The 21,832-nt window shown below is 40.1% G+C and overlaps 1 protein-coding gene and 1 non-coding gene across 2 annotated transcripts; both read left to right on the top strand.

Annotated features, from left to right (window-relative positions):
- The first annotated feature begins 6,980 nt into the window (after window positions 1–6,980).
- LOC143291524 (pre-mRNA-splicing factor RBM22-like) lies at window positions 6,981–17,132 on the top strand. Its single transcript, XM_076601426.1, has 9 exons — window positions 6,981–7,041; window positions 8,379–8,432; window positions 10,353–10,515; window positions 11,497–11,597; window positions 11,880–12,055; window positions 12,817–13,017; window positions 14,169–14,416; window positions 14,964–15,131; window positions 15,843–17,132. The coding sequence occupies exons 1-9, from the start codon at window positions 6,988–6,990 to the stop codon at window positions 15,989–15,991; spliced, it is 1,314 nt and encodes a 437-aa protein (XP_076457541.1). The 5' UTR covers window positions 6,981–6,987; the 3' UTR covers window positions 15,992–17,132.
- A 4,339-nt stretch (window positions 17,133–21,471) lies between these two features.
- Trnah-gug (transfer RNA histidin (anticodon GUG)) lies at window positions 21,472–21,543 on the top strand. Its single transcript has one exon. It is a non-coding gene; the product is annotated as a tRNA-His (tRNA).
- Window positions 21,544–21,832: the final 289 nt, after the last annotated feature.

The raw sequence follows: 21,832 nt of genomic DNA, 5'->3' as shown, positions 1-21,832 counted from the left end.
AAGAATGGGGGAGTAAAATTATTGGGTGTCATCCCCTCCACCCATCTCCCTGTCCTACTGTCCTTTCTCAGTCTCCCTCCCATCCTACCCCACATCTCGTCCTCATCCTAATCCTCCCTCAGTCTCTTCCCCCTGGCCTACTGTCCTATCCCCCCCGCCCCTGTCCTAATCTCCCTCCACCCAACCTATCCCATGTCCTAGTTCTCCCCCCATCTCCCCGCCTGTCCTAGTCTCCCATCCCCCCCCCCCCCCCCCCCATCTTTCACCGTCCTACTCCCCCTATTTCCCCTCTCTCCTACTCTCCCTTCCCCCTACCATCCTACCTGTTTTAGTCTCCCATTCTCCCCTATCTCTCGCCTGTCCTACTCCCCCTATTTCCCTCTCCCCTACTCTCCCATCCACTGCTGGACCCCCCTACCCCCTGCAGTAACCCTCTATTTGACCTAATCACCTGCAGACACTTTACACAAAAGAAAGACAAAAAGCACATATCCGCCCCCGCCCCCACAACCCCTTGTCATACTGTCCTCCTCCCCCCATTTCCCCCACTTACTCATCCTCCCCCAATCTCTCATGCCCATCCCCTGTCCTACTGTCCCTTCCACCTCCCCTCCCACACGTTCCACCCCACCTATCCTAGTCTCCCCCCCCCCCCCCCCCCACCATCTCTCGCCTGTCCTAATATACTCTATTCCCCCCTATGCTACTCTCCCCCCCCCTCCCCCGATGTCCTACTCTTCCCCCTACCACCCACCTGTCATAGTCTCTTCCCCCCCATGTCCAACTTTCCCTCAATGCCCCCATGTCTATTTTCTCACTCCCCCTCTCCCACTCTCCCATCCTCGACCCCCCCACCCCCTCGCCCCCCCCCCCTCCCCCACCCCCACCCCCGTCCTACTCTCCCTCAAGTCCTACTCTCCCTTTCCACCATCCCCCACATGGTCCTACTCTCCCTCCTCCATCTCCCCACCTCTCCTACTCTCCCATCCCACCTTCCCCCCCCTGTCCTACTCTCCAACTGCCCCATCTCCCCCCTGTCCTATTCTCCCTCCTCCTCCCGTTACCCTCAGCCTGACTTCCCCTCCACTGCCCACCCCCCTACTCTTTGCAGTAACCTTCCATTTGACACAATCACCTGCAGACACTTCCTTAAAGAAAAGAAAGGGGGTGGGGGGGTGCAGAAGACCTGCAAAGAAGAGAATTATTGGGTGTGATCTACTCCCCATCTCCCTTACTCTTCCCTGTCCTACAAATTGCCGGCCTCTCCTCCTACACTCTCCCCCATTGCCCCCTGTCCCTTCCTCCCATCTCACCTTGTCCTACTCTCCCTCTCCTCCCCCCAATATTCCCCCCTTCCCCATCCTACTACCCCTCCCCCCCCCTTCTACTCTCCCTCACCTGCCTGACATATTCCATCTGACCTGGCAGACACTTCACGCAGAAAAAAAAATTAAAAAGGGAAGAATGACCACACATTTTCCTCCAAAGAACGGAGGAGTAGAATTATAGGGTGTGATCCCCGCAGAGATCGCCCTAACTTAGAACTAAATTTTGTCAACATTTGCTGCTACAATGCCCCCCAGCCAATCTAAAATACTTATAATGTCCTGGTGTATCCACTTTAAAGAAAATTTTAGCATATTTCCTTCTTGGATTTCTTTTAACTTCCCCACCTTTACTGCTTTATCAAAGATATTAAAAGCCCTATAATGTTCTTGCAAAATTTTATTTGGCGTGATAACCATATTCTGTGGATTTTGCCCCTTTTATCACAAAAAAAAAAGAAGAAAAAAAAGGAAAGGGATCTTGCATAATTACCTTATTTATAAAATTATATGAGACGTCACATGACAAAAAGATAAGGTGTGATGCATCAGTAAAATTACTCAGTTGCTCTCAGCATGTTTACTGATTAGCAAACAATGCTTTTTGCATTGTGTTAAACTGCATGCAAAGCGGAGAAATCAATGGATTATGTCGTTATGGAAAAACAACAACTAATGATTTGGTCGGAAATTACTGCCCTTCGCCTAACAGAGGGAACATCCATCTTCACTCCCCTTACTGCCAATATTCGACAACTGACTGAGTAATATCTGTCCCTCTCCACACCACCCTCCTTGTCTCTGTCTAATTCTTCATCATGATCAAAATGTAATCTGTTCAGTCTTAAGGATAACGTCCTGTCATGCACGGTATTGAATAATAAGTGACTTCAAAACACACACACACACACACACACACACACACACACACACACACACACACACACACACACACGTGCGCGCACGCGCGAGCACCAAATAAATACACAGATATCTCCCTCCATTCCTCCCTCTCTCTCGGCACACACACACACACACACACACACACACACACACACACACACACACCAAGAGAGGGGTGAGGGAGGCATGGAGATAGATTTGTATTTGTTTATTTATATGTGTACATCTTTTTAAGCCATTGATTATTAGACATGTTGAATTATCTGCATGATAAGACAATATCCTAAAGACTGAGCAGATCATATTTTGATCTTGATGATGAATAAGACAGAGAAAGATAGGAAGGTGGGGTGGTGAGGGACGGATATGACTCAGTCGATTGTTGAATATTGGCACAAAGGGTAGTGAAAGTGGATGTTCCCTCTGTTAATCAAAGGGCAGTAATTTCCAACTAAACCTATTGGCTTTTTTACCTAAACGACATAATCCTTTGATTTCTCCACTTCACATGCAGCTTGACACAATTGTAAAGCTTTGTTTGCTGACGATTATACATGCTGAGAGCAGCTGAGAAACTTTAGTGATGTATCACACCTGATCTTTTTGTCATGTAACGTCTTGTGTTTGAAAGATAATTATGTAAGATTTGCTTTTGTAAAAGGATGAAAAACCAAGAAAATATGGTAATCATGCCGTATCAAATTATGCAAGAACGTTGTATGAAATGAATAGAGGGCTTTAGTATCATTGGTATGGAAGTAGAAACTCGGGAAATGAAAAAAATTGAAATATGAAATACGCTAAAATTTGCTAAAGTGGTTACACCAGGACATTATGAGTATTTTAGTTTGGTTGGGTGGCATTGTAGCGAAAAAATGTTTGTAAAAACTAGCTTTGAGTTAGGGCGATCTCTGCGGGGATCACACCCAACAACTCTACTCCTCTGTTCTTTGGAGGAAAATGTGTGGTCTTTCTTCCCTTTTTAATTTTTTTTCTGTGTGAAGTGTTTTCTAGGTCTGATGGAATATGTCAGGGAGTGGGAGTAGGACTGGGCTGGGAAATGGAAAGATGTGAGAGTAGGACGGGGGTAGTTGCAGGAGGGATATTAGGACAAGGGGCAGAGTAGGGTGGTAGAGGATGGGGGAGAGTGGGGAGATGGTGGGAGGGAAAGTAGGACAAGGGGGTGGGGGAGGAGAGTAGGAGACACACAACTGGAGACTGGTGAGGGAGTGATGTAGATAGATTTATTTGCTCATGTGCGGGTGTCTTTTTAACCTACTGTTGAAATTGACTGGGATATATCGTACTCTCAAACTGGTTAAAGCAAGACAACATAAAACAAAATGCAACTCATCTTCATTTCCACTTTTGCACAACGGACACATTAAATCAACTGCAGAATGTTTCCTGTGACGATGATAATGCTGAGAAATTTCTCAAACACCAAAACGAAATCTTGTCATAATAAATTTTAAGTGTCTGTCTAAATTCATACGCAGGTAAATCTTAACGTCATGACCAGTACAAAATGTCTTGTATACGCAAAACCTATCACTATTATTCACATGAAAATTCCACTCTTGCCATCTGCACGCAATCAGTCTATCTTTAAGGTCACACAAAAATAATCTGACATCTTGCACACCTTGATTTTCCCATACAAAACCGAAACCAAACTGATACAACTTACAACGAACTTTTGAAACCCAATTTCTTTTACCTTTTGCATCCAAATCAGTGAACATTGCATAAGCTTTCCGTGGCAACCTGCAATCATTCATTCTTGTTAATTTAATCCAGTAACGAATACAATTAAGTACAGAGTTAATATAAATTGGGTATCTATTAGTTTCTCCGTAAACAAGGTCATTTGGTGTTTTTAAATCAACCCCTAACATTTTCTTCAATGAAAATAAATGAACTTTCTCACAGTGACGTGCAGCATCATCAAGGCCCCAAAGTTCAGCCCCATACTGTGCAATAGGCTGGACCTGAGAATCAAACAATTTCAGAAATATAGACAAACTGTTATTACTCAAACTACGTAGTTTTCGCATTACGCATAACGCAGCATTCTTTGCTTTTCCTGTCAGGTCAACACATGCTGAGGTAAAACCAAATTTGGTGGAAAACAAAATACCTAAATATTTATATGCATTTACCACTGGCATTTCTGCATTGTTGTAAGTCCATTTTTCTCTTGCAGATAAAAAAAAAACCCACCCTTTCTAAAGACAACTATCTTACTTTTGTTTAAATTTACCTTCAAATCAAGAGAAAAAGCTGCCCGCTGTAAACTATTTAACTGTGTTTGCAGTCCAACGACTGTTTCAGATAAGAGTGCTACATCATCAGCTAGTAACAAAATAAAAAGCTCAAAGTAATCGATTGTAAACAGAGCGCCATGTTTTCCATTTTGAATAACTTCAATAGCTAGTTCATTTATAAAAAGTGAAAATAAGATAGGACTGCATACATCACCTTGTTTTACGCCATACGTGCACCTGATAGAGTCAGTTAATCTGGCTCCACTCCTTATCTTAACTATAACATTATTATACATACTCTTTATACAGTGGTATGACTTACCATTTGTTTCGTTTTTTAAAAGGATAGACCAGAGAATTCGTCTATTTATAGAATCGAATGCTTTCTCAAAATCTATAAATGCAACATATAATTTTCGGTCCAAAGAAAACTGTTTTTGAATTAAAGCTAGCAAGGTAAACATGTGGTCAGTTGTAGAGTAGTTTATTTTAAATCCAGCTTGATGTTCCCCGGTTATATCAATTTCTTCAACCCACTCTTGTAGACGACGATTAATAACTGTACTGTATACCATACTACTAATATCACATAACTTAATGCCTCTGTAATTGTTGGAATTATTAACATCCCCTTTTTGTACAAAGGAAGTACAATACCTTCAGACCAGCTCTCCGGGAAAATACCTTTCTGAAACAAAGCATTGAAAAACACAACAAAGAAATCTACAATAAAGTCACCCGCATTTTTAAATAACTCTCCAATTATCCCATCTGGGCCAGCCACTTTCTTATTCTTTATTTTTCTAAATGCAAACAACACTTCTTCTTTAGAAATGGGACGATTAAAATAACTGTCAGTATCATCGGTCTCTAATTCTTCTTCTGTCTGGGTTTCTTTCTCATATAAATTCCTGAAGTGTTCAAACCAATTATCTAAACTAATACTAATGGTAACATATTTTTTTCTTCAATGATATTGAATGCACATTTTCCCAGAATTGTTTTTGATTACTTATAGAGGATACTAATTTATCTAATATAGCATTCTGATATTCTTTCTCTTTCCGTTTAATCAAGTGTTTATATTCTCTGCGTGCAGTACAAAATGCATTTTGGTCACTAACATCGCCTGTACGACATACTGCTCTGTACAACTTTCGTAAGTTCATTCTTGCTGCTCTACGTTCCTTATCGTACCAGTCGTCTGTATTTTTATCTGATCCTATACCACATTGTTTGTTCATACATGCGGCACTTTCTGTGATGGATTTGTTAAAGATTTCCAAAGCTTCATTAATGTTATGGTCGATTAAACTAACAGTCAATTCTAACATTTTATCTGTGTTCTGTCAGATTTCATTGATTTAGTAAATGTTTCAGCTAGCTCATCTTTCCACACAAACTTATTAATAATTTGTTTCTCTTTACACACACACACACACACACACACACACACACACACACACACACACACACACACACACAGAGAGAGAGAGAGAGAGAGAGAGAGAGAGAGAGAGAGAGCGTTCCGCCGTATATGCACTGAGTCATGATGACGGAGAGCGTCCAAGTCCGTGTAAAACGTCCCGTGTAACTATAACTGCAATACAAGGCAGTAGCCAGCCCACACAATAGCGGGCCCCAACACACGTCTCGCACTGCTGCTCAACTCTGAAGGCGGACGGTTGTAAGAAGAGAACACATTGATCATTTCACAACACATCTTTGATCAAGCAGAAAACAGTTATCAGTCACAACTGTATACAGACATATGTATTTGCTTGTTTTTGGATCTTTTTGAGAGGAATTAACGAACGCGGGGGAGTATCGACACGGGGGAGTATCGGGCTGACCCCCATGTGATTTCACCCTTGATGACTGTCAACACTGTTAACTTGCTGTTCCAGTCAGCTGAACCTAAACTCTGTCTTATGCTATCAAAGCCTGCCTTGTGAAAATATAGACGCTGACACTTCTTTTCTTCAGTACGTGGACATGGCAAGGTGATGACTAGAGTGGCATGGTCACTTTTCCCAATCCCTGCCGTAGTCGTGATATCAGGCTAACACCATGTCATCTCTGCAGTTTGTGAAAACCAAGTCAATCAAGCTAGGAGTCTGACCCTGTTTGTGGCGTGTTGGTTCTTTCTGGTGCTGTATCATGTATGCATCTCTAGTGGTCCTGAAGAAAGAGTATGCTGGATGGAAAAAGAAATATTTTTAGTATCAGGTCTCGTCCAGCTCACACGTGGCACTGTACTGTTCAGCGACAGTTCATTAGTTTTATTAATTATATGTATCATTTCAAAGTAATTGTTTCTATCTTTATAACTATATTAGAACGCTTGCGTTCGGTTTGTTTCATTAAAAATTATCTGTATTTGAAACGTTGTGTATTTCGTTTATCAAACTGCGAGCGCGATCAACTCCAAATGCCCGTTTTCTGTTTTTGTCTCTCATCTCAGTAATAAGACATTTTTAGATCAACGCAAGATGGCGACTTCCAAAGGAGCAAACACGTACAACAGACAAAATTGGGAAGATTCGGTATGAAATTGTTTGTTTATATAATCTGTTGTGTAGTAATATTTGATTTATGTTCGTCACGTTTTAATGACAGCTTAAGTATGTCTGACGGTGTTGTGTTTTTTGACGAAGAAATATTTCGTCATTTTCAATGCCTTCCCCCCCAACTTAGCAATGTGGTCAGAATGCAAAGTAACATGAATCAACCAAGTTCCGTATCACAGTTATTTGCTTCATATTTTCATGTTTTGCGGCTGATTTCTTTTATATATTATTATTAACATTATTATTAAGTAGAAATATTGGAGCTTTTCTTCTGTATAGAAAGCCAGTCAGTTTGTTTTTGATCAAGCACTGTGGGTAGTACAATCAATGCTGGGTCGCACTCACAGGCACCCAAAGAAAACTTATATTACAGGAAATTTGGGTATAAAAGTGTGACACAGAGAATTGTAAATCAGTTGATTACATGGAAACATTCTTTGAGAGGATAAAAAAAAAAAAAAGCAATAACAATGTTATTGTATGTGATTGGAAAAAAAAACAGTTCTCGTACATTTTTTTAAAACTATTAATGATGATAGTGATAATAATAATAATAATGATTAAGATTACGATAATAATGATTATTATTAAATTCTTGTACAATTTTTTAACAGTATTAATGATGATAATAATAGTAATAATTATTATTATAATAATGATTATTATAATCAATATTGATTGATAATGATTATGATAGTAATAACTCGTATTTCCCAAGCACAAACTAAAAGTACAGTATATCAATATGAGCAATCATCCTACAAATTTTTAAGGATTTATCTAATCATATTATTATAATTATGAAAATAGTGTCCAATTCATCGCTCCTAGGTGAAAATGCACAATGTTTTCATGACACACAGGAATTAGAATATTTTGAATCTTTCATTCTTTGGCAGTCAAGGGGTTGATTTCTTCCATTGATGTACATATTGTCATAAGAAATAAGAATACTTCTATATTTTTGTGATTTTTTTTTTTCCATTGTGGTTCCACAGTCACTCTGTATTTGTGTGTGTGTGTGTGTGTGTGTGCAGGAACTAACTTACTAAGATTAAGAAAGTTCTTTGTATTATTGATATTCAGACAGTCCGAGTTCCAACTCTTTCTTGAAAATATGACAGACTGAACAATGCAGAACTGCATGTATTGTGAGTGTGAGTAAACCAAATGATATTCTAAATGTAGAAAGGAGATTTTTGTGTGTGTGTGTGTGTGTTGCTGCTAGAAGTAGAACAGGAAATAGTTAACCAGCTGCCGTTAGTTGCACATGACTCGTATGTCAAAGCTCATGCTGGTTTTTACTTTTCCAGGAATTCCCTATCCTGTGCCAAACATGCCTGGGAGACAATCCCTACATTAGAATGGTGAGTATTCTTAAATTTTAGAATTTTCATTTAATGTAACAAAATTCTTTCTTATGTTGATTTATGGCCATCAGTGCATAATAACAGTAGAACCAGATGTAATACTTAAATGAACAATGTTCAGTAATGTAAAAGTTAGCAGTTGATAACCTTGAGTAACTTGCGAATTGTTGGATCTCGGCTGACACATCAGTGATAGTTGGTTTGCTTATGAATATGTGATAGACTAATACACAAAAATTTATCATTTAGAATTAGAAAAATCAGAGGAGAAAAGTAGAAAATATTATCAAGAGTGTATACATTACATGACATCACTATTCACATGTAGATTTTAAAAAATGTATTATAATATTTCCTTATCAGTGATACTGTATATTTATATATTTTATGTATATTAATTATACACATTTTCAGTCACTCACTCACAGACACACACACACACACACACACACACACACACACAGAGGCTTAAAAAATATATGACCTTTTTTTTTTTTTTTTTTTTTTTGTCATTGTTATAAAACTGTTTTTGTATAAAACTGGTTTGCATTCAGTTTGTTGACGAAAATGCTGGTCGCTTTAGCTTGGGGAATCTCTCTGGGTTCTATTCATGGCTAGAAACCCCATCTACGTCATGAGGCAGTTCTTTATTTGAACGTTTTGGTTGGGTCACTGTCGCAGTTTCTTGCCTAGCTCCTTTCCTCGCTCGCTCAACAAAATGTCGGACTGACACCGTGCTCAAGACATGCGATCGTGGCGAACTAAATCAATGAAGATTGCTTTCTAAGCTGATGTTCAGAAAGAATTGAAGCGTAAATTTGAGGAGAAGACAGTGATGAACATTTATAGGACGATTTGATAGAAAATAAAGGGAGCAATCAAGAGAGTGGCCAAGATACGACTATCAGTGAGTGATGCTGGCTGCACAACCGTAGCAGACGACACAAACTAACCAAATTATTAGCAGGACGCAGTGTTGGCGATTATCTTGGCACTCAGCCAACGTGGTCGATGAGAACTGGATAAAATGATCATGTAAGAGGGGTGAAGAGGAGGGGGGTGGAGACTGAGGGGACGTGGCCCCACATCCATATTATCACTTGGAGAAGTCACAATGCATTGTGTATCTGTCTCTTTTTAAAAAAAAATTATTGTGGTTGCTCTAGTATGATTTTGTGTGTGCAGATATCCATTTGTCCAGAAAATATGATATTTTAGTGCAAATTAGTACTTATCTGACTAATGTTTGCAATGAACAAGTTGAAAATTTGACAAAAAACAAAACACTGATTTCAAAACAACAGCATGTCACTAAAAATATATAGAATGGGAAAACATTATGTGTTTTGTATTCTTTATTCATTTACCTTTCAGAAAACATTTTTTTTATGGGTCTTTCTCAAATAACAAAGAGCACAGAATTTTTTGAAAATTTATACCTGTTTTTTGTGGAAAAAACCTGGCAAATAGATTTCACTTAAATCTTATTTTCCTGGCAGCGAAAGGGTTAAGTTTTAGGCACATATACACAGAAGGACACACACATGTAACATATTAAATTTTTTGCACATGACTTGCATACATATGCAGGCACACACACACTTGCTATGCACTTACATATATCTAATTACTTCAATAATAACGGCAATGCATTTGTGCATGTTCATTGTGAATGCATGCATGTTTGCATACGCAAAAAATGCTATGATATACTTGCCAGTGAAAGTCCTGCATGTTTTTTTTTTCTAGAAAAAGATAAAACCATCGTACTTTTAAAATGAAAAATATTTCACAAATGAATTAAGTGCGCTCAGTGTTGTGAAGAGAAAAAACAATTATGAACTTAGTGAAGTCATAATTGGTACTGTTTAAAGTGTTTTGCAAGCAGTACATGGCACTGATTTTTCTGATGACCAGACCAAGGAGAAGTATGGGAAGGAATGCAAGACATGTGCCAGACCATTCACTGTATTCCGGTGGTGCCCAGGAGCCCGGATGCGCTTCAAGAAGACAGAAGTTTGTCAGACGTGTAGCAAGCTGAGAAATGTCTGTCAGACCTGCTTGTTGGATCTGGAATATGGTGAGTCTTCTCTTCTTTCATATGAATAGAGGACGGGCGCAATAGCCGAGTGGTTAAAGCGTTGGATTTTCAATCTGAGGGTCCCGGGTTCGAATATTGGTAACGGCGCCTGGTGGGTAAAGGGTGGAGATTTTTCCGATCTCCCAGGACAACATATGTGCAGACCTGCTAGTGCCTGAACCCCCTTCGTGTGTATATGCAAGCAGAAGATCAAATACGCACGTTAAAGATCCTGTAATCCATGTCAGCGTTCGGTGGGTTATGGAAACAAGAACATACCCAGCATGCACACTCCCAAAAACGGAGTATGGCTGCCTACATGGCGGAGTAAAAACGATCATACACGTAAAAGCCCACTCGTGTACATACGAGTGAACGTGGGAGTTGCAGCCCATGAATGCAGAAGAAGAAGAAATGAATAGAAAATGATGCAGCTGAAAATGTTAATGCCTGGAAGAGCCTGGACAATGGCATTACAATGGTAGTGGTGGATTTCAAAATATGCTCTGTAGACTTCCATGTAACTGAATGGTAACTTATGATGAATTATTTTTTTAAATATTTAAAAGTGATATGGGGGAGGGGTGGGGGGGGGGACTTATGCAGTCAATGCTCACACCATACTTTTTGCTGATTTTTAATTCATTTTTATTAGCATTGAAGAGTAATCTCCATATTTTTATAACTGTTAAGTAATTTTAAATTGACCCAGCAGCAGAATGTTTCCAATTACCAAGTGTACCAATAAATTTTTGTTCTTTGTCTTTTTTATTATGTGGAGAGATAAAGTTTAATGAGATCTAATATAGATGTCCGAGGTATTGTGACAAATTGTTGTCCATATTTGTGTATACCCATGACTTTTCCAGTTTGCTAATTTTGAAAATCCGTTCCTTGACAGTATTGTTAATGAGTAACAAAACATTACCATGGTTATGAAATGACTTTTGACCATTTCTTTTTGTCCAACTCTGCTCACAGGCTTACCAGTACAGGTCCGAGACACTGCTTTGAAGCTTCAGGACAGTATGCCCAAATCAGATGTGAACAAGGAGTACTACACACAGAATATGGAGAGAGAGGTGTGTGTTTGTTCCCTGTCTCTCTTCTTTTTGTCATTGACCTCTTTTTTTGTTTTTAACCTCTTTCTTTATTGTTTCATATTTGCTTGATAATTCATGCTCAACATGTTAATTCTAAGAAAACAACTTGAACTCTTTTGAAACATTTTGTTTTGAATATTACAGATATGTTTGCCAATTATGTGGTTTTGAGACTTCTTTTTTTTTTTAAGCACAGAAGATTTAGTATGACTTGAACTTAGTAATTCCTCATGATGATGAAAATTATGCTTACAATTTCAGATTGCCAACAGTGATGGTATATCACCTGTGGGAGCCCTGGCTGGAAAAGCTCAGACACCTAGCGACATGCTGTTGAAGCTTGCTCGTACCACACCGTACTACAAGCGGAACCGCCCACACATCTGCTCCTTCTGGGTCAAGGGGGAGTGCAAGCGTGGAGAGGAATGCCCATACAGGTGAGGGCTTTTGGCTTTAATATCACAATGGAAGCTGTTTTACGTCAAAGAGGGTGCTGCGTTGCAGGCAGAAGGGAGGCTAAGGTAGACCAAGGGAGGCCACTAGCTGCCTTTACTTTTGAATTCTGTGATTTTGCAGAGTAGTAGTTTGTACAGGACAGAAATCAGACACCTGTAGGTCACAGTATCTATGTTTGATTAAACGTAATTTTTAGAAAAAAAAAATTCCTCTCACAGTGGAGGAACACAAAGCCCTGATATATGTGTGTGCCCAGTCTGCTTTGCCAAAATACATATTTTCATTTTAGAATTTGATTTTTTTTTTTCATGTATAATGGTTGTTACCTCACCATGTAGACAGCCATACTTTGTTTTCAGGGGTGTGGATTCCAGTTATATTCTTGTTTTCATAACCAACCAAACAGTGACTTCTGTTACAGCATCTTTTAGGTACATATTTGATTTCATGCCTGTGTTCACACACGACTGGTGTTCAGGCACTAAATCATGTTGCTTATTGCCCAGCTGACCACAAAGGGGCCATTTCAGGGCTAGGGTTCAGGTACTACCAGGTGTGCACATCTGTTGACTTTGGGAGATTGGAAAAATTAGGTCTGCACATCTGTTGACATTGGAAATATCGCCAGCATTAACCCACTAGACGCTGCACCTCAGTCCCTCAGACTGAACAAGCACTCAAACCACTGGGTGATTGCATCCTTCATGTCATTGACAGTATTTCCTTTTCTTAATTTCTGCAGGCATGAGAAGCCGACTGACCCCGATGACCCTCTTGCCGACCAGAACATCAAGGACCGTTTCTATGGCATCAACGACCCTGTGGCGGAGAAGCTGCTGAACCGCTACAACTCCATGCCCAAGCTGGAGGTGCCAGAGGACAACACAGTCACCACCCTCTATGTGGGCAACCTGGGAGACAAGATTGGGGAAAAGGAACTCAGGTGTGTTGGAAATGTTAAGCTGTAAGATGGTTTTTTTTACGTTTGTGCGTATGTGGACGTAATTTTTATCGCACATTCTTGTGTAATTTTCCAGAAAACGGAGTCTGAGATTATGCTTTTAACCAGCGTATGAGTTTAGTTTGTTTTTGTTTTTTATTGTTTTTTGTTTTGTATTGGGTTTTTTTAATGACACATGGAAGACTGATTTTTCATCTCCTCAGGACTTGTAACTCAGCAGACAATTACATTATTTACATAAGCAGAAATGTAAGAACGGAGGGAAGTCTGTACATAAGTCAGAAAGTGAACTCAAGGTACTTTTTACTAGGAAACAACACTGAATGGGTTTTTTTTTAATGAAACACTACTGGGCTGTCAATCTAGAATGGCATTCTGGTATGGTTCAGTGTAAGAAAAATATGCTTTTTGTGTCATATACTGTACCATGTCAAACTGATGCAAACTAGGCCTATCGGTTTGCTCTGCTTGGCCAAAGTATGCTTATTCGTTGATACAATATGATACATCTTTATTAATCTGATTGGAAACTATCTATTATCTATAAAGAATAAGTTGATATCAGTAAGTGCTCTGCTTGTTGTGTAACTAACTCCCATTTGAATTTTATCCTCAGAATGAATTTGAAATTATATATTTATTGATTTTTATATTGTATGCTGTCGGAAAAGTGCATTACTGTGCGCATGAAAGTCTAGAACATCCAAAAGCAGATGTGGTTTGGCTTAAATGGATCAGTCTGCACACTTTGACATCTTGAAACTGAAACTAGAACATGCAGGTGCGCATACATATGCATGCATTCACAAATAGAGAAAACATCACACACGCATGCATTCACAAATAGAGAAAACGTCACACATGCACTCTGTCTCAGACATGCATACACACACTCGCACACACACACACACACACACACACACACACACACAAATAGAGAAAACGTCACATATGCACTCTTCACACATGCATACACACACACACACACACACACACACACACAACACAACACAACAACCCCCCCCCTCACACACACACACACACACACACACAGAGCAAGCAGTGAGATGACTTTATAAAAGCTAAAAATTGCTTCAGAAGACGTAATGGTGTGCATCTGTGATTGTCCTCAGGGATCACTTTTATCAGTTTGGAGAGATCCGCTCGGTGAACATCGTCAGCAAGCAGCAGTGTGCATTCGTACAGTTCACCACACGAGCGTCAGCGGAGACAGCAGCAGAAAAGTCTTTCAACAAGCTGATCATCAACGGGCGCAGGCTGAACATCAAGTGGGGCCGATCCCAGGGTCAGCAGTTGATGCCTCAGACACAGACTGGGGAGCCCAATGCCCCCCTGGAACCTGTGCCGGGACTACCTGGAGGTAAAGGGAACATGTCAGCTTTGTGTTTGGTCTTTTATGGCACTGTACCGTACCTTGTCAAATAGTTTGCATGGCTTTCTTGTGCCAACAGATGCTGCAGTAAATGCTTGTCAAATAATTTGAATGGCTTTCTTGTGTCAACAAGTGCTGCACTATGGGTCAAGCTTTATCTCAAAGAATTATTTTTTACTTTAAGAAAAAACAGTCTGTAATAACACTTTTACTGTTTTTAAGTTTGGTAAGGTGGTTGGTGTTTTTTCAAGCATTCGGAAAGATGGGATAGTTTTGTGAGGCTTGTCTTCTCAGTTTAAAATGTTGTGAATTGTAATCATGACCCATGACACCACATACTGGTGTTCCTGAGGAAAGTCTGAACAACACAAAAGTCATTGTGATTCATCCTGACAGTCAGCAAAACTCAAAGAATGCTAACACTGTTGTCACTTTCTAACAATGTCGTCTCATTTCTGCACAATCTTTTAAAAAAAAATCAGACGAAGCATCTGTGCATCATTTGACTTGACATGTTACTCCTGTCTGTTTTCAGCACTGCCCATGCCTCCAGAGGAGCTGTCCAACAACTACTTCAACCTGAGTGGAGGACCGCCCCCCAACATGCCTCCCATGCCTCCTGGGGGAATGCCTCCACGGGGACCGCCCCCCATGGGACCACCGCCTCCATTCGGCATGCCGCCAAGGGGACCTCCACCTCCAGGTTTGTAGGCTTTGATTTCTGTGTGTGTGTGTGTGTATGTGTGTGCTGCTGCTGAATCAGTCAAGATTACTTGTGGACAAACGTATGGTAGCCTGGCCGAGCGGTCTAAGGTGCCAATTTAGGCACCGGTCTCTTCAGATGTTTGTATTCAAATCATCACACCACTTCCAACTTTTCTAGGGTTATCTCCCAAATCTGTCAGTACATTGGGTTGAGTTTATGGCGAAGGTCAGGCATCTGCTCCTCTTTTTTTTTTCTTCTTCTTCTTTGTTTTTTTATGAAGTAAGAGCAAATGTGGTGTAGCATATATGGATGAGTCCGCACGCTTTGACACCTTGAAGTTGAAACTCTGTGTATGTTGTGAAGAGGCACCCTGCTTGAATCTGTTCTTCCTGCTACAAAACAGTTCTGTTTGCAGTGACAGTTGTTGAGCCATTGATTTTATCAAATAGCATTCAACATGTCAGAGAACAAATGCATTACTGCATTTTCTTTCTGCTGCATAAACCTTAAGGCCTCGGCATACTCTTTCAGCCATGTACGTATATGAAAAAATGCATTTCCGCAGTCTTTCTGCTGCATAAAACATTTACATGACACGTTCTTTCAACTATGTATGTATATGAACAAATGCATTGCTGCAGTCTTTCTGCTGCATAAAACGTTTGGCTACTGCACTCTGTCAACTCTGATTGTCTGTGACTGTTGCAGGAATGCGCCTTCCCCCCCCACCTCCCGGTGTGATGCCGGTGCGGCCCCCTCCAGGCCTCCCCCCTCGTCCAGGTGGACCCAGCATCATGCACTACCCCTCTCAAGACCCAACTCGCATGGGGGCTGTGCCAGGAGGCTCCAAAAACTGAAACTTGCTGCTTGGCTGGAGTGGGCAGAGCCACTCAGAGACAGCTGTTTGTTGGTGTTGATGTTTTGGTGTCTTGATTATGTGTGACATGTTTTTGTGTTGTTGATTTTTTTTTTTTTTTTTTTTTTTTTTTTTTTTTTTTTAATAATCAGGCGGAATAATAGAGTGATGTGCTTGGACTGAAATTTCGGGTTGATCAGTTCACACTGGGTCTCTCTCTCTCACACAGATGATATGAGATGCGTTGTCGAGATATGATAATGCAGCAAGGCAGACTGACAAAGTGAAAATGTACATGTATTTTCTTAGTGGTTTTTGATGATGTGATAATAAGTTGTGTTTTCAGATGATTACACACACACATGCATACCACCACTCACATAGTGTGCTTTCTCTCTCTCTGTGGATTCTCTCTCTCTCTCTCTCTCTCTCTCTCTCTTTCACCATTCATAAAACAGTACAATGACCTCATACTGAATCAGTTTCGCTCTGCCCTATGTATTACTGCTCAGCATAAAACTGTTGCCAGCTGCAAAGGGGAGAAAATAGTCATTGGCACTTTAGCGTCTCATTGCATTATACAGTTTTGTCACGACAGTGATCATTTCTGATATTACAGATTACAGTGATAAAATGGTCGTGTTGTTCCTGTTTTATATTGAGAAAAACAGAGGAAAAAACTAATTCACAAAAAAGCGGACAGAACTGGTCTGGTCACATGACACTCAGACTTATATTTTTGGGCTTTGTATGTTTGTCAGATGAGAAGGATAAGGATTGAATGTCTTGGTCAGTGAGAAGTATGGAGATTGAGATGTTGACTTGTATTTGTTGTAACATGTGTCAGGTAGTTAGGGTTGATGTATTACTACTGGAATGTACTGTTGCCTTGTCTGTGTATAACTGCATTATTGTCCCAAATGCTTAGAAGAAAATGCTGTGAAGTAGTAAAAATATTTTGACTGCACTAGTTATTCACATGAAGTTCAGTCTGATTTGTGTAGAGATGATTTTGAACCAGCAGTTAAAAGGTAACAGAGAGAAGTTTTAGAATATATAAGTTATTATAATAGTTTATATAACTCTGGGATGCAATGGGGAAAAAACGAATAACACAAACAGACTGAAAAGAATTTTTTTTTTTTAAAGAAAGAAAGAAGGAAACCGAACCAAACAAAAACCAAGGAAGTTGACACTGTACTTTTGCGATGTGTTTTCCCTGAGGACATCAGCCAATGAAAATATTTTGCATCAGAAAAATATTTTCTTTTTCTTTCTTTTTTTTTCTTTGTGGCTGGCTGTTAGTATATTTTTGTAAGTATCTTGAGTGATTGATGAGAGTCATCTGTTTGCAGGAATAAATATCTATATTCCCATTTCATAGATTTCCTCTCTTGGGTTCACCTACTGTGAGTGTATGTAAAATAATTTCATTGAAGCCATTAAAGTTATAAACTCAAGATCACTCTGTGTGTGTGAGTTTTGTATTTCTTATAGCTTTGTGAGATTTGGCTTTCCCCCTCCTTCTTTTGCTTCTCATTCAAGGATCAGTCCAGTGAGCTGATTTGACAACTGAACAGAAAAATGGGATTCAAGGTAATTGAGTCAGTGAAAGAAAGAAAACAACACAAGTTGAGTCAACTTTATCTCTAAAGAGAAATTAACACATGGTCATGTTGCTCATGCTCATAATACAAATAATTATATAAAACATGCATTTAAGAGCTAGCCAGCGGGACAAAGGGGAGGTTACCTACTTCTGGGAGGTTATCAGCCGTAGTTTCGTTTTCTCCGCATAGGCGGATAGTAGTTTGCACAGGACAGGAATGTCAGACCCCTGCCGGAGTCTGCACTAGTTGGGTCACGGTAAGTATGTTATTTAAACATAATTTTAGATAGAAAATTTCCTTTTAAGAGATCTGTACTCAGTATATCACATAAAACTACACTGACGCATCAAAGAACATTTTACATGTTTAAGAACAATTAACAGGATTCACAACTACAAAACAAAAATCTTCAGACATGAACATGCTTAGATATTCAAAGATGTCACACAAAATTACATTGACATATCAAAGAACATTTTATATACCAGTGCAGTACTTAAGAGCAATAAACAGTATCAAATAAATAAATCACCAAAGAACACTTTAAAATATATCAAAGAACAAATAAGAATTCTCTCTCTCTCCAGTATGTACCAAAGTCAGCTTGAATAATACTATGGGATGAAGTCTGCATACTGGACTTCAATTCATGGTTTCCACCATTGAAGCAAAAGTTAATGTCCAGTGCACAGATGCAGATGATATACTGATCAGAACAGACACTACAGGACACCACCAAAGTGACATGGCAACAGGGCAGAGTCACCTTTTGCATGCAGCCCTATGACAACCAAACATTGATGGTATCCTGTGAACTGCAGGAACTGTGACACAAACCAGGGTTTCAGTTTCAAGATGTCAGAGCATGCAACTCAGTTCAGTTATTTAAGGAGGTGTCACTCCGTTCAGACACATCCATGTACACTACACCACATCAGCTAAACAGATGCCAGACCAGCAATGTAACCCAACGCACTTGGGCCTTGAAGAAAAAATTAATGAAGAAGAATAAGTTAATAAATAATGACACTAAGCAAGTAGACTGACCCATATACGCCACAATACATCTGCTCCAGAGAAGAAATAAAGGGGGGCAGTAAAAGGAATGGCCCGACCTTGAAGAGAACTAAGTCCACATAAAGATGGTCAAGCATAGTATTTCCAATCTGAAGGTCATGGGTTCAAATCCATTGGCACGGTACCAGGTAGGTTAAGGTTGGAGATTCTTTTTTTCCAATCTCCCTGGTTAACTTGCCAATGCCTAAACCTCCATGTTCATGATCAAATGCACACATTAACAACCCCGTTATCAAAGTCAGTGCTTGGTGAATTATGGAAACAAGAATATACCCTGCATGCACGCCCCACGGAAACGGAGTGTAGCTGCCGACAAGGGAATAGGGATGTGGTAACGGTCATACACATAAAAGCTTACTCGTTCGAATGACTGAACATTGGAGTTCAGGTTCCCGACCGCAGAGGAAGAAAAAGATAAGATGATGCTACAAAGTGCTTGCTGCTCATACCGAATAAGGGTGTCGATTCAGACGTGACAGGCATCAATTGTATCTTATGTGGGTCTGTGAAAGCTCCCCAACTTATCCCAGGAGGCACCGTGGCAGAATCGGTTATGTGTTGAACTTCTAATCCAGTGTTCCCCATTGATCAAGGTTCGAGGCCCCGTTTCAGCAATATGTTGTGTCCTTTAGAAAGACACCATGCTCCGACTTTCCTCACTTCACCCAGGAGTGAATGACTTCGGTTGGGGAAGATCAAAATGGCTGAAGCGGTTAGGGAAGATCAAAATGGCTGAAGGAGATGACTGAGCCCTGCCTTCCTGTGCCCAGCCCTAGACACAGTGAATGTGAAATTCACTGCCCCAATGACTGTAATAGGATGTAATCTCGTTAACCTTTTTCACCTAATCGTCCTCAGCTCTGACTGCATTGTCCCCCGAGTGTGTTGTTCTCTGTTCATGTTTCCCATTGTTTCTGGAATTGTGTAACTGTCACACTTTATTTTTCCTTGGCCTTCACAAAAGCTTCCCTCCCCCCCCCCCCTCTCTCTCTCTCTTTCTCTCTCTACTTTCAGTTTACTAATGCTATCATTGATTGCTCTGAGAAAATATTCCCTGGCTCTGGGTAAATGGGGTGAAGTCATGATTGAGGACACTGTGCGTTTTAACCGGAAGTTGGACTGAGCGGCGTTTTTGTGTCATTTTTTGTGGGGTTTTTTGTTTGTTTGTTGTTGTTTTGTTTATATATATATATATATATATATATATATATATATATATATATATATATATATATATATATCAGTTTTATAATTAGGTCAGTTTACTTTCAACTGAAATTGATTGAATGCATAAATGTTTTCCATACGTTTTGGTTCTTATTAGATATCTATGTTTGTACCTCCGTTTCAAGTTCAAACCCTTTCATACCACCATTTTGGTCCAGAAAGGTTTTTGGCTGCTTTAGATGCAGGCATACAATTGATTGTATGTAGACCTATCCCGGCTTCCGTTTCCTGCTATTCCCACATCAAAATCAGTTTTCCTGTTTCTGCATATATGTACACGCGCTTTTTCCCTCGATCGCCAACAATGGAGATCTATTTCGTTCAAAACGCACGTGGACAAGACTTCAGAATGAACCTGATGCCTGAGTATCAAAAACATCACAAAGTGTCTGAAACTGAATGGCCTACACAGCCTGGTTTATCAGATTTGTGTGTTCGAAAATGGACGCGTGGTAAAATGGGAGTGCATTTCGAGTTTCAGTTTCAAGTCATTAAGGAGGCGTCACTGCATTCGGACGAATACATATATGCTACACCACATCTGCAAGGTAGATACCTGACAGCAGCATAATCCATTGTACTATGTAGCCCTGTGTTGAGGGGTCACGGTGGGAGGGGTGCGGATGGAGGGGAGGGGCACAGAGGGAAGAAAGGTTGGAGGATGATCTGTGTCATCCTTGTATAGACTGTGCTCCGGGCCTTTCTGTAGCTCTTTCATCTTAGTGTCACCATCGTGGTCTCTCATTGTCAGTGCAGCCAACATGACGCTTTTTCCTGGCTCAGCCTAACTGAATTTCGATTGTATGTCAGTGCATATGGACTCTTTCTGCATAGTAGATGTGGTGAGTGTAGCTTATATGGATTTGTCCGAACGCAGTGACTCCTTGAGAAACTGAAATATCTCTCTCTCTCTCTCTCTCTCTCTCTCTCTCTCTCCTCCCTCCAGCCGGTCTCTCTTTCTCTCCCTCTCGCTCTCTCTGTCTCAGGTTTGTGCTGGCGACCGTCACACAAACACTGTGCACAAAAAGCACACAAATGTGTAGTACATGGAAAGACAAACCACTCATACCATAACACGACTACACTTACATAATAAATATACGCGTTCATTGCTGTAACTTCAAGACAAAACACAAACAGGTCAGAATCTGCTCTGGATATTTGTTACATCCTTTTGACATGAAATCGAACACACTCCATAACAAAATGTGAGAGGTTAGAAGAAGGTGCAATTCCAAATATATAACGAAACTATGGAAAAAAAAATGAAAAAAAAAGGGGGGGGGGGAGTGCTGACGATTATACCGACGCGCTCTCCTTGAGAACAGCCCGGGAAAAACGCGACCAGGCTAAAAGAATCTATGCCATGATATGAATACGCGTACAATTGCATTCACCCCTATTCCCATATCATCTGATGAAATCGTTTGCATATAGGCCTCATAGTAAACACCTGCTCTAAGTACTGACGAAATCACTGAAATCTTTGCGGAGCCTTATCTTATTATTCCAGTATAGCAGTGACTAGCTGTGGTGTAATCATTGTGGGACTTATCAACCCATGTGAGCCGTGATAGTCTAGTGGTTAGGACCTCGCGTTGTGGCCGCGATAACCCAGGTTCGAATCCTGGTCACGGCATTTTTTTTAAATTTTTTTTATTATTATTATTTCCCTTCAAAGTATCTTTCACTTCTTAGAGTGTGTATTTACTTTTGTTTATTTTGTTTCATTCCTTTATGTTCATGTTTTACACAAACATATGGTTAGCTCTCAAAGCCTGACCAGTGCACCGGGTTTTTGCGAGGCTCAGACATCCGCTCCTTGATCAAACAAAAAAAAAAAGAAAAAAAAAGAAATATATATAAATATACAACAGATGTAGTACAGCTTATAATCATGGATCAGTCCGCATACTTTGACGCCTCCT

Source organism: Babylonia areolata, chromosome 1, assembly GCF_041734735.1.
Source record: "Babylonia areolata isolate BAREFJ2019XMU chromosome 1, ASM4173473v1, whole genome shotgun sequence".
Taxonomy (NCBI): Eukaryota; Metazoa; Mollusca; class Gastropoda; order Neogastropoda; family Buccinidae; genus Babylonia; species Babylonia areolata.
The sequence above is the reverse complement of the archived record's forward strand: the minus strand, read 5'-3'. Positions and strand labels throughout refer to the sequence as shown.

Coding starts and splice junctions, on each gene's coding strand:
- LOC143291524 (XM_076601426.1), top strand. CDS start 6,988: ATGGCGACTTCCAAAGGAGCAAACACGTACAACAGACAAAATTGGGAA. Junction 7,042..8,378: donor GACAAAATTGGGAAGATTCG/GTATGAAATTGT, acceptor TTACTTTTCCAG/GAATTCCCTATCCTGTGCCA. Junction 13,018..14,168: donor ATTGGGGAAAAGGAACTCAG/GTGTGTTGGAAA, acceptor GATTGTCCTCAG/GGATCACTTTTATCAGTTTG.